At 43.2% G+C, this 12,276-nt stretch overlaps 1 protein-coding gene across 1 annotated transcript in view; it reads left to right on the forward strand.

The window, feature by feature from the left end:
- FBXO16 (F-box protein 16) overlaps positions 1 to 8,251 on the forward strand; it is a 274,649-nt gene extending 266,398 nt beyond the window's left edge. Inside the window, exon 8 of the mRNA XM_078649904.1 lies at positions 6,821 to 8,251. Coding sequence (XP_078506030.1) covers positions 6,821 to 6,888 — 68 coding nt within the window. The 3' untranslated portion in view covers positions 6,889 to 8,251. The remainder of the gene's footprint in view (positions 1 to 6,820) is intronic.
- Positions 8,252 to 12,276: the final 4,025 nt, after the last annotated feature.

Here is a 12,276-nt window from a genome sequence, read left to right on the forward strand (position 1 = left end):
CTTCTGTTCTTGCTCAGAAACATCTCATTCTTTGGTGACTTCATTCTCTTTCTCCTTTCATATCTCAATTTCTTTTTGTCTTCTCCTTTTCTCATGCTTTCCTTTCTTTCTGTACCCTTTTACACTTCTCCTTTGTGTGTGGCCTGCTCCTCCTAGGCTGTGTCTCTTCCTCCACTCTCATGTATTTTTTCAGTTTCCTCCTCCCTCTCATCCTCACCTCTCAATGGAGGACCTCTTAAAGTCTATTCACTCCAAGTGGAACTACCAACAGGGAAGTGCACATTGTTACTCAAATTAGTATTGAATGGTTTTGCTCCCTAAAAAAGGAACCTTGGTGCACATTTTGTGCGAGTAAGCGAGGTGGACCAGGCATTCCTTCTACGATACCAACATAAGTCTGTGGAAGTGGTTATTGTAGCAGGAAAAAAGTTTGTCACCACAAAGAATGGTGCAGGAATGAGTTATCTATCCTGTTGCGCCTTTCTGGATAGCAGATGCTCTAAACTAATTGACAGCGTAATACCTGTAGTGTAGTTCCTTCTAACAAGTGAATGTAGGGATTTATACTAGATTATAGCTCTTTGTCATTTAAATCACATTTGAGACACAAGGTATTTTAATGCTATTTACCTTTTCATCCAAGGGCACTCACTCACCAGATTCACCCAATATATCTAATCTTACTCTACTCTTACTTTCGCTCTCCTTTTGTAATCTTCACCGAATATCTCCAAATTGTAACCCCCTTCTGCACATTCACTTTTCAAATGCCAACCCCCATTGTACCCCTCCATTTCCGATCCCTTCTACTGTACCTTCCTTTTTCGCTATATTGCAAACCCCGCCTCTGTTGACTGTATTCATTTTTTCTGCATTTTTAAAATTGTTTTTGAACAAGCTGAGTATATTACAGAGTTATTCACAGCAAAACTTAGCATTATTTTTATATAACCAAACCAATACGCTTAGGAGTCGAGCAATAGGTATTCATCCCTAACTTCTGTTTCATCAGTCTTGGTCGTCCCTGCCATGTGCTGCATATTCACTTATCTAAGCAATAATACACCTGTGTACTCATTAACAAGTATCTAGAAGTCTGTTGTGTCCTGCGTCGAGTGTTCAACTTATGGCATTCCCGAATCCATACATCAACACAGACTTTCTTGTATATCCCATAGTTAGAAGCAGTTGCAGCATCTTAAAGTTCTGCTGTTGTGTGAGGACCGCACACTCCCATGTTAAGAGTGTGGTCCAGATCAATCTCCCATACATCTGGAATCGATCTTTTATAATTCTGTTTTCCTGTACCAATTGTTGAACTGTTCTAGGGGTACCTGTCTTATGAAGATTTCCTACCATTGTTCATGGTGGCAGAGGCCTTCAGGGACATAGACTTTGGAGAGACCTTGCAGTGCCACCACCTCCACTAGCCGTTTCTTCTGGGAGGCAATTATGTCCAATCCCTCTGTGTTGTCAGGAAATCTGACTACTCTTATATTGTTTATCCTGGAATGGCTTTCCACATTCTTCATACAATATTCAAGGTACCTGACTCGCTCAGTGAGTTCCTTCATCTGCTCCTGGAGTTGCTCTGTGGTGCACCACAACTCCTCAAATGTTTTTTGGGTCAGTTTGACTCGCTCTTTTAACTTCCATTGGGCATCACACCCCAGGTGCCATCATTTACCACATAGTCAATGTTGCTGTCTAGTGGCATTTATGGGGTTGTGCTGCTACTTTTCAGGGTCTTGAACCCATTGCTCCCATCTCTGAGAGCGTTCTGCTGCTCCTGCTTTGTACGGTTTTCAGGCTCCAGTGCATTTGCTCCTCAGAGAGTCTTGTGTGCCACCATCTTGTTGCGGTGCAGTTTTCTTCAAGGGGTCTCCACATCTAGTTCCGCTTCAATCGGCAGCCATCCATCACCAGAGACTCGTCTTCTGTGCCAGGTAGGGGAGTCCCTCACTTGGGATAGCCCTGCTGCTGTTCTATCCAATATTACCATCCACTCTGCTTATCACAAATTTGTTGGTGTTCAAGCATCCGTATATTCCTCGGTGTGGGAATACATCCCTGTTTTTACTGGCCGGAAGATCCAGATGCTAAAATCACTTTATGAAAAAGGCTGCATGGCAACCTGGCCTCATTTCACCTGTGCTTCAGCCAAGGCACGGGGAGAAAGTCATGCCCCTCTGCCAGACAACATCTTCTCCTTCGCTGATCTCGCCTCCCACCATGTAATATTTACATTTAATCCCACAGAATTGGGAATTCCATGCGGAACACTGGCTAGAAAAAACGATTCTCAGTTATTCCCCATTCCATGGGATTTAACTCATAAAAAGGGGAATTCCACACGATGATACTTCCTAATAACGGACATTCTGGCCCCCTGGATACTCAGCATAGAGTTCTTCACGGCTCATGAGTAGGGCTTCAGATGATGAAGCTGCAGTCACTCGCCTGGCTACCTTCAATGTGTTCTTCACTTAGACAACTTTCAACCATCCCATTTACTGACTGGCACATGTTCAATCTTCTCTAATCCAATGACAAACTAACATTTAAAAAAAAGTGCAACAAGTCACTAAAGCCTTCATTAAAAGCTTTGTATTAAATTCTTATTTCTGTGCAGGTACAATTTTTCACTGGGATCAGAATTATGATTTGTGTGATGATTAGCACACCGTTGCAGTTTTCCCCTGATAGACATTCTGGTCAAAATAGCTGAAATTGCTTGACTGGGGAAAGTGCCAGTGAAAAATGTGTATTTTGGTAAATGTAAATGTAAATGTACAGGAATTTATATAGCGCAAATCACCAAGCGGTCTCTAAGCGCTTGCTTAGGGAACCCGTCCTGGTATTCCCCTGTGAGATAACCCCGGCAGGGTATCCGCAAGGTGAAAGCCAGGCATCCCGCCGGGAGGGGCCGTTGTGGAGATTAAGCAAGCTATTGCCCAGAGTCGCAGAGTGTGAACCCGTGAATCGAGTAGGCACCGGAGCGAGAATTGTCGAGTCCATGGACATTTTTTTAGGACTCAAGACCCCGCCGAGCCGGGAATTGAACCCTGGTCCCGGGCTGACCTCTGCTTCCAGGTCTGCCTCCTCTAACCAGTGAGCCACACTTCTCCATGGTGTGTTAAATACTGATGCCACATGCTGTGGCTTATATCTAGTTGCTATTTACCATAATTGATGAATGCCCTACCCTGTGTTAACAGTATTTACCAGGTGTGGCACATGCCCCATCCTATTCTGCCCAACTTGTACTGAGGGCCTACTTGTGGTAACTAGCCAACCCTGTTCTTCACAACCTGTAACGAGGATCTATACAAATACTGCATCTCATATCAAAATCCAGTAATGCCCCCAGTGTATACATTAAGATGACCATTTCCGCGTTAGCCCCTCCTTCCTCTAGGGAAATAGATGTCATGCACCACCCCTGCATCACAAAACGGGTAAAGGAAGTTCTTCAAAATTCAGTTGTCCTCCCAGGCTGCTCTTTTTAAAACGGCCACTAGGGGGCAGCAGTGCATTTGTTTTCAGCATCGAAGTAAACTAAACACCTCCGAATGCAATGGTCTCGGGAGCAGTTCATTTTCTAGTAAAAGACCGCGGCCTATGACACAGTGTGCTACTCACTTGCCGCAGCTAAGTTAATGGGCCCCTCTTAACAAAGGAAAATGTGGTCCCTTGTCCAACGGTACTGCCCACATTGCGTTATGAGGTCGGAAACTAATCACCTACTGTTAACAACAAGAATAAAGAGGGATCCTATCTGGCAGTGGCTGTGTTGGAGCAGCTCATAATTCCTCTTAGGTCTCACCATTTTTCTGCCTGCAGGGTTTCCATGGTAGGATATTGCTTCTTTGCCTTGATCCCTTAGTTTCTGTGGCCCAGGGCTCATAAGGCATTTAATAAACATACAAGTGGGAGGAGTTAGAGGAACCTCGTGAGCACAACCTTCAAATATACCACACATTCATCTCAAAATGATCTGTGCAGCAACAACTTTATATGGTATAGTGTATTCCCTTATAATAAACATATATGTTATGTATGATGGTATTAATTGTGGTCTGTGGTGTGACATACAAACACCTGTTAAAGAGCATTGTGAGGTGAGCTAGTCTGTGGTAAAGATGGGACTAGCACAGTGAGAAAAGCACAAACAGGTCCTGTACCTTGCTTTACAGGTGAGTCTGCCCTCTAATGGTTGAGGATACATCCTTGAGCTTGGACCATATTGTTTCTTTGAATAAGTAATCTGGAGTTAGAAAACGCACAGCACCGTGTTACATAGATTGTTTCTAGATGATTTTAGTCCTGAAGACAGCAGTGAAGGAAGGAGGGCTGAAATGATAAAATATATGGGAAATCAATTACAGAATTCCTTACCTTGTATGACTCAGCTCTATATTGCCTTCTTCCTTCTTCTCATCGTAGGAAAGGGCACCCTTATTCTTACCAGTACATCATGGCAACAATTTTCATACAGTTTTGTGGCCATTTCCAATCCAAGACAGCTTTCAGTTAATTCCCATGATTTCACTTCCTTGTGGACCATACAGAAAGAATTTTGGATTAAGGTGCCTTACATTTCAAGTCTAGATCTCTGCTGGAATCCTGATTTTCAGAATGTCCTGTTGGCTCTTCCCGCTACCCTGATTCCAGGAATGGTTTGGTCAGAGACGTTTTAAGGCATGGGCAAAGTGGGCTCTGGCCCGGGGCCCCAGCCTTTCAGGGGGCCCTGATAGAGCCAGATATGTTCTGGAGAGAGTCTTGCCCTGATACGCTTGAATCATTCTTAAACAGATTGTTGTAAATCGTGTTTTTCTTTCATTTATTTTTAATGTGTGAGAGTCTATTACAGACATTTTGTTTGTTTCATGCAACATCGATATAAAAAGTTTCTTTTAGATCAATACAGGGCCTCTCGTATGAAACATGGGAGGGTGTCACAGAGATTATCTGCAGTCATATTACTGAGCTGCTGCTGTGTTACAATACTGAAAACAGATATCCCTATCCCTGAATATTAGATGTAAACACATTTAGCATTTGGACCACTGCGCCTGTACACTGTCAGTGACCTGGACAAAAAGAGCATGTTCTGAACTGGAGCCCCCAAGATACGTTTGGCCCAGGGCCTCCAAAATGCTTAAAATGTCCCTGGGTTTGGTGCCTTGTGCTTTCTTCAGAATTTATCTTCACCTTCAGTTACGCTCAATAAGATTGCTAAGGAGGTTTTTTTTCCTGGCTTGTTGCTTTATCCTCCTTTGTACACAATGCTAGAAGACACTAATCACCTCCCACAAGTCTGTACTACACAGAGTGGCACTGTGGCTATTGGAAAGGACTGCCCTTCTTCAAGCATCTAAAACATACCAGAAAGGAGTGATGACTTCGCCCAACGCTTGGCACATGTCTACGCCATATTTCTGCTTTCACATAAACAGGAGAACCTCCATAGAGCCTGCTGGTTCTTTGTGTGCCCATTTTGTATTGATTTCTCTCCCTCCACAGTCTTCTGATAAGTCTGGGTGAACGGTCCATTCATTAACATCTCATGTCTTCCTGCCAGGGACCTACCAGCAGGGCAGCTGAAATAAAAGATCCTCTGTTCTCCAAGGAGAACCTAAAGCTAGTCGTTCACACCTATTCTAGACCAACTCTGCAGCGCTGAAATATATATGCAGCCACTTTATGAGATGGGAGTCTAAAAGAACTAGTTTATCGGGCTATCATGCTCAGGGAATAGTGCAGAACTTTTCTGGAAGTCCTGCTTATGACGTTTCTATCCAAAATTTAATTTCACTATTGCATTTGATTTTTACTGCTGCGCAAAAGCTGCACCAGCAGTTAATCTAGGAGGTCCATAGGCTGAGACGGGCACTTAGGGATTTTATACTGAAATCAGGCTGTTGTAAATGACAGCTGCCTCACCCTTTTCAGTAACACTTATGAGTGATGTCACTGCAGAGGCAGTGCAAGTTAGAAGGTTGGCATGTCTCACTTCTGCACATTATGAACGCAGGCATTGTGGGCCCCAGGGCAACTTTAACAGGTTACTGATTTAATGTTAGAAGGATGCTTTGTGCAGATCAGTCTGACATAGGGTGGCTGCAGTTTTGTCCTATAGAATTCAGTGTAGCAGTGACAAGCACGAAGCCATGTTTTAAAGTCATCTCTAAGAGTGGTGAAAATTCTCATTGAGACTCACATGACATCTGACCTTTATTCCATGTGTGCATTGTTCAAATGTTCACCCTTTTCAGAAAGGTTGGCCTATGCCCTTATGTACGATTCAGCTTTTATGTCCTTCTTTATGTAACCTCTGTGCTTTCTACCATAGATATTCAGCAATTAAAACAAATACAGGTCATTTCAGAGTTCTGTTACCATGTACATGTGCCTAGTGTTTTGCATGTACCTTTGTATGCTCATTGGCCCTGCATGCATGCTTATCATTAAAATGTATATGGTTGGTGGACTAGTGGTTAGGTATACATGAATCAAACCACATATTTCCCAAGGTCAACAATAGCATTAGGGCTTGGAGATAGAGGACAATACATATAAATCAAAATAAAACAGAATTTTCACGCACTTTTAAGTGAAATGACCAAAATCTTTTACTTGTCTCTGCCATGAGCTTTTGGTTCATATCACAATATTTGCAATGTAAAGTATTAACTCGCGTCTTGAGCCTCATGAGGAATTTGGTGAATTCTGCTATATTATTCCTTAGAAGATCCTTGATTCCTGAGATCAAAATGCTGTACGCCTGTTCTAATTGTTTTTTGTGTGTATCTTATAGCCTTGATGCTGTTCGAAAGCCAGCCCTGGCAAGTGCCTGCGTCACACCGCGAATCCGATGAGGAATAGGTGAACAGCCTCGCGGGAGATGAGAAATGGAGGTGTCTCAGACAGAAAAGTGTAATCAATTCTCTCTTTGAAGCTGAGACTTTCTTGAAGAAAATGTTATGGACACAACCTTCTTCCATGACAGTTTCAGAGTCGAAGAGGCCTTATGATGTATCATCAAATGAGGAACCTAAATGTGAGACGAGAAGCAATACAGAAAAGATCAGAGGTGATGCTTTAAACCACTGCTAATTTCTTGGAGCCACATTTGAGCACTGAAAGCATGTCCTCGGCACGCGTCACAGGCACTCAAAGCACCTGCGTGGCTTTAATTGAGAGCATAGGACAGTAATATATGAATTCCTACTTAGTAATATGTGTCAACCAAGAATTTAAATCATGAAAATACAGGCAATTATAAGAACCAACCAATGACACCCTAGCTGCTCTGCATGAAAGCTGTGCATGGAAATGAGAACATTTGTCAAAAGTTGGATATGATATGTTGGTTTTGTTGGAATAGTAGTAATATGGGTGAACAGCGGCAGTGTTGAAACCAACATAAGGGATACACCTGAGATTTCTGACACTTTAGTAAAAGGCAAATTTAATGAAATGTACTTCTAATTAAATCCTTGAAGATCTACCGACACTTTGCAAGCAACGGGGAGCCGCGGAAAAGCTTCAGATAAATATTTTAGTAGAACGCTTGAAACTTCTGAGGGTAAGGTTTTGGAATTCGTCACATCGTGTTGGGAAACAAAATGTAATATATAATGTATTTTGGGGGGCCATGTTATATAGTGATTAAGAGTGGATGTCGTACTCTAGGTGAGATAAACTAATGAGGGTAAGCAAAGGGTTGCCTCATGTTCATCATGCTCCTTCTACCTCTTCCTCTATGAGCCATCCTTATGGTTCACTCCAGAGCCTTACAGCACCGTTTTCATGACATGGAATCAGAATATAGATTTCAGCCAACCTCTTAGCATTCACAATCAGATCTGTATTACTCTTACATTAAGGTCCAATTTCCCTGACCTCTGAGGACCCTGCCCTACCTTCAGAAATTCCCAATTTCAAATGCCGTGCCTTATATCTACTTCAAACCACTATGGCCAGTATATGATAGCTATCATTGTTTAGCTGTTATCAATCATGTGATATTACTTTTTTTGCGGTGTTTTACTATTTATTTTTGATATGATGTGTATACTTAAATGCCGAAAAACATTCTTTATGTCATTGCTGTTCTAATTTCTTTATTTTTTAAGTTTACAAAATGTATTGATCCATGTTTTCAGATCATGTGGAATTATGTAATAAAATATTGGTCACTATGTTTGACACCTCTAATGCAATTTGACATATTGTAGAGAACCCAATAAACTAAATAGATGCAAATATAATAGTGTATTGCAAGAGTGTGTGTTGTTATTCAATCATTGTGTCAGTTCAATGGCGCATCTGTTGTCAGTGGCAGCTGGCATCCGTAATGAAACGTTGGCAGTTTGCGAGGAAAAAGTACACACGTGTGAAATTTCTAGGCCAAAAATTCTTCCTTAGTCTGTGTAGTGTCACTAGAGTGTAATACTTCAGCAAACTGTTTCAGAAGAGGGATGGAGAGAGAAGGTATTCTCACATGGTGTTCTGGAAACTCTTGGCTTGATCTGGATAAGGCATCTTCTGTGGCCTTTTCGGAGCCCAGACGAAAAGTAATATAAAAATCAAAACAGGAAAATAAACGTATCTGGCACCTTTGGTATTGGTTCATAGCGTGGGTTACCTTCAGAAATGGATCATAGAGGTATGGTGTAATGTAATTAAACATCCCTTAGGCGGAAGCCACTTTATTGGTTACGTATGATGTGTGGTCTGTCTGGATGAGGATCACGGCTATGGCATGCCACCCTTCCCCATGTGGGATGTGCTTTGGACCCATGGCACTGCTTGGTGTCTTCATAGCCTGGAGAGAAGAGATGATGATTCCTTTAACAAAAATGGCTGCACAAGACTCTCAGATATCCTCAGACATTGCTTGAAGGAAATGCATTGCAAGAAGGCTCCAGGCGTGTTACAAAGGCCGAACGGCCCAACTAAATATTTGTGGTGGTCAAGTAGGGTTTGGAATTACATCTTTCACCTATAACCCTGTAAAATCCTAACTAACTTATAGGCCCCTTTTAATAAAGATCTTGCAATAGCCAAGACTCAATCCTGTAGAGCATCTGATTCTATTCCCCAGAAAGTGTATCGGAAGCTTGTGGAGTAGTGTGAGGATATATTTGCAGGCAATGGACACAAACCAGTTACCTGGCTCCTGGTCTTGGGAACAGCCAGGTCTTTAATGCTCGCCTAAATTCTCAATGGTTAATGATGGTTTTTTTTTGGCTCAAAGCCTACCACACAGCACAGCTACCTGGTTTGCTAATAACGTCTTGTGGGCATTCTGAAAGCCACCACGGGAATGCATGCCATCCATTGCTTACCATTGGCTTTGTGGTTTGTAACTCACATTTGCATGCTTTCTATTTGCTGGCTTTATTTGCTTTAGGCTGGGAAGTTTTAGGCTTGAGTTCACCTACCTCGTACTGATGCACATCCAGCATCACCTGTGGGCACACGAAGAAGATGAGGAGAGAGACACACTTCCTCGCCTCCTTTGCTGCCTTGGCAGGAAAAAGTTTTGCCGCTTTTCCTTCCTGCCCGCCCCCCCTTTGTCTTCCCTCTCAGCCAGGGGGAGGACCGTCTTAGGCAATGCTCTCTCTTACAAGGCTGTAGTCGGACCAGTTGCAAACTCAGAATGTTGCAAGAAACTGGAGAGAAATTGATATAAAATTGTGGAGGCGACTTGTAGAGGGAAGGTGAACATTCGTCAAACTCAAAAACGACAGCCAGGCTCCTTTCTGGCCTTATCCCTTCCTTATATCAAATGTCCCCCTTACGTTGTTCACATCCACTCCAGACCAGAATCTGCCATCAAGCAATCCTCTTTTCTAGATATAACCCCACTCCTTTCTCACTCCCACTCTGGCATGTCCATATCCCACCAATGCTACCATTTTAGGGGAGTATTTTATTCGGAGGGAGTGCACGTGCAGCCCTTATTGTGCACTTGTCACAAGTCCACAACCTGATTGCCAATACGATCCCTATGGACCAGTTTTGTAGCTTACAACTAGTTTGGTTAGGGAAACAGGTGATATCCAGCAACATTTTGGGGTGGTTGAGCGCATAGCTCCTGACCCCCTGTCGTGCCTCCTGGGACATGTCAAAGACATTTCAGATGCTAATCGTAAACTTGCTGCAATGCTGCTGGTGCTCGCCAAGAGGCAGGTAGCGATCCACTGGGGCCACAGACCGGCGCACAGGCCAAGCACTGGTTAGCCGATGCAGCCCGATGCCAGACGCTCCTGGGTGAATTCTGGGACCTGATGCCAGCTGCAAGCAGGCCTCCAGATATTTGGGGCCCTCTCATATCCTACCTTCACCGTCTAGCAACTCCAGACATTCCACCGGAGGGCTCCCCCCACTAACGCCCAAGCCACTGAAGTGGACACCGACATGACTGGCCTCAGACGCTCGATTGACCACCCGCAAGCCATGTAGGCACAACCACCATTTTTGTTCCTCTCTCTTTTCCATTTGAAATGTTATGCTGGGATGTGCATTATTCAATATCTCTCTAACAGTGTCTACTATTCTATGATTGTAGTGTATGCCGCATTACCTGACAGCATGATGATTCTATCATGCCTAATGTTCTATAAAGGTTTTTTGAAGAAAAAAAAACCATTTTGGGTAGTTTGAGTTAAACCAGTGACTCCAGAGGGGTCGCCCTTCGCTAATTGGTCGGGTGCATCAAGTGTTCAAATGTCGCGTTCTCCTTTCTCGAGGCTACATTAGTTTAGGGGTTGGTTACACTCTTACATCTAAGAGACCCCGTCCTCTTAAAAAGAGACCAGAAACATGGTATCCTAGGTGAAGGGGGGGGTTGTGGGACCCTTCCTTAAAAACGTGAAGAAACCGAAATACAACCTGAAAGAATAGATTTTCACCAAGAAAGGGCATTCCCCAGATTGGTGTCATCAGCGTAGGGAAAGCCTTTCTTTCTCTGTGTTGGAACAATTTGTAAAAGCAGGTTTGATGAAAAAGATTATTGGAACAGTTTTCTTTAGGTTGCATTTTTGTTAAATACGGTGACGTACAGCGTTTTGGAGTATAACACAAGCTGAGGACGTACAAAACTGTATTTTGATTCAGTCAGGAGCCATCTCCAATCACAGGTGAGTCCACTTGTTAAAACCGGCGGCAGCCTTTTTTATGATGAGAGCTGAGCAGAACAGAAGGAGAGAAGGTTGTCTGCGTGCTGGAAGTATTGGTATCTGCCTGGTGAAGGACTCTAAAGCTATGTCTCGGGCTTTAACCTGAATCTCTGGACGTGGATCCTTTTTTAAGGGAAGCTCGCCTTTTGCTAACCACTTGCGGAACCCTAAGCTCTTGCTGACCCAGAAAGACAAAGGGGTCTAGGACCTGACTAATGGTGCCTGTCTGCTGTTGGAACAGACAAGACAGAGACAGTTGTGCCTGCCTGCAAGAAAGGCAAAAAAATCATTTGCAACTGGACACTTACCTATAGACCTGACTGCAAGCTGTGAGGAGCCTTTCACAGCTTGTAATTGGGGAATGGGGTCTGGAGAACCAATCTTGAAAATCTAGACACTTTTCATAAGGCTGCTGTTTTAAAAGAATATTTGCTGGTACAGGTGTGCAAAATCGGTTTTATAAAACGAAACTTCTTCTTTGTTAAACCAATTGCTTGATTTCAGGACCAAAAACTGATGTATATGAGGGAGTTGGGGGCCCTCTGGTGTTCATTTCATTTTGTAAACTACAGCCAGCACATTGACTTGTTTGATTTCTTTTCTTCCTTACCTTTTTTAGGTCTTGCCTAACAATGCACATGTGCTGTTACTGCGAGGGATATTGTATACGGGGAACATCCATTACGATGCGGTGTTTACACCGCCCTACCATTACAATGCTGCTTTTACAACGCAAGTCGTTACCACGACTTGCGCTGGAAGGCGCTCTAGGCTAAGAAATAGTAGATTTACTATTCCAACACCTTCCCTTCTGTACGTAGGCTGGTGTTGGAATAGTAAATCTTACTATTCCTAAGTCCAGCACCCTACAGCGCAAGTCGTGGTAACGACTTGCATTGTAAAACCAGCGTTGTAATGGTAGTGCGGTGTAAACACCGCGTTGTATTGACATACAACCATTGTATGCAGTAAAGGGCTTGGAGCCCTTCCATTAGTTACTATTTGCTGGCTTGGTTGTCATTCATTTTAGCCGCCTTCTAACTGGCCAACATATGCTTCACGTCACCTCCTTTTATTTCTTCGG

Source organism: Lissotriton helveticus, chromosome 6, assembly GCF_964261635.1.
Source record: "Lissotriton helveticus chromosome 6, aLisHel1.1, whole genome shotgun sequence".
Classification (NCBI taxonomy): domain Eukaryota; kingdom Metazoa; phylum Chordata; class Amphibia; order Caudata; family Salamandridae; genus Lissotriton; species Lissotriton helveticus.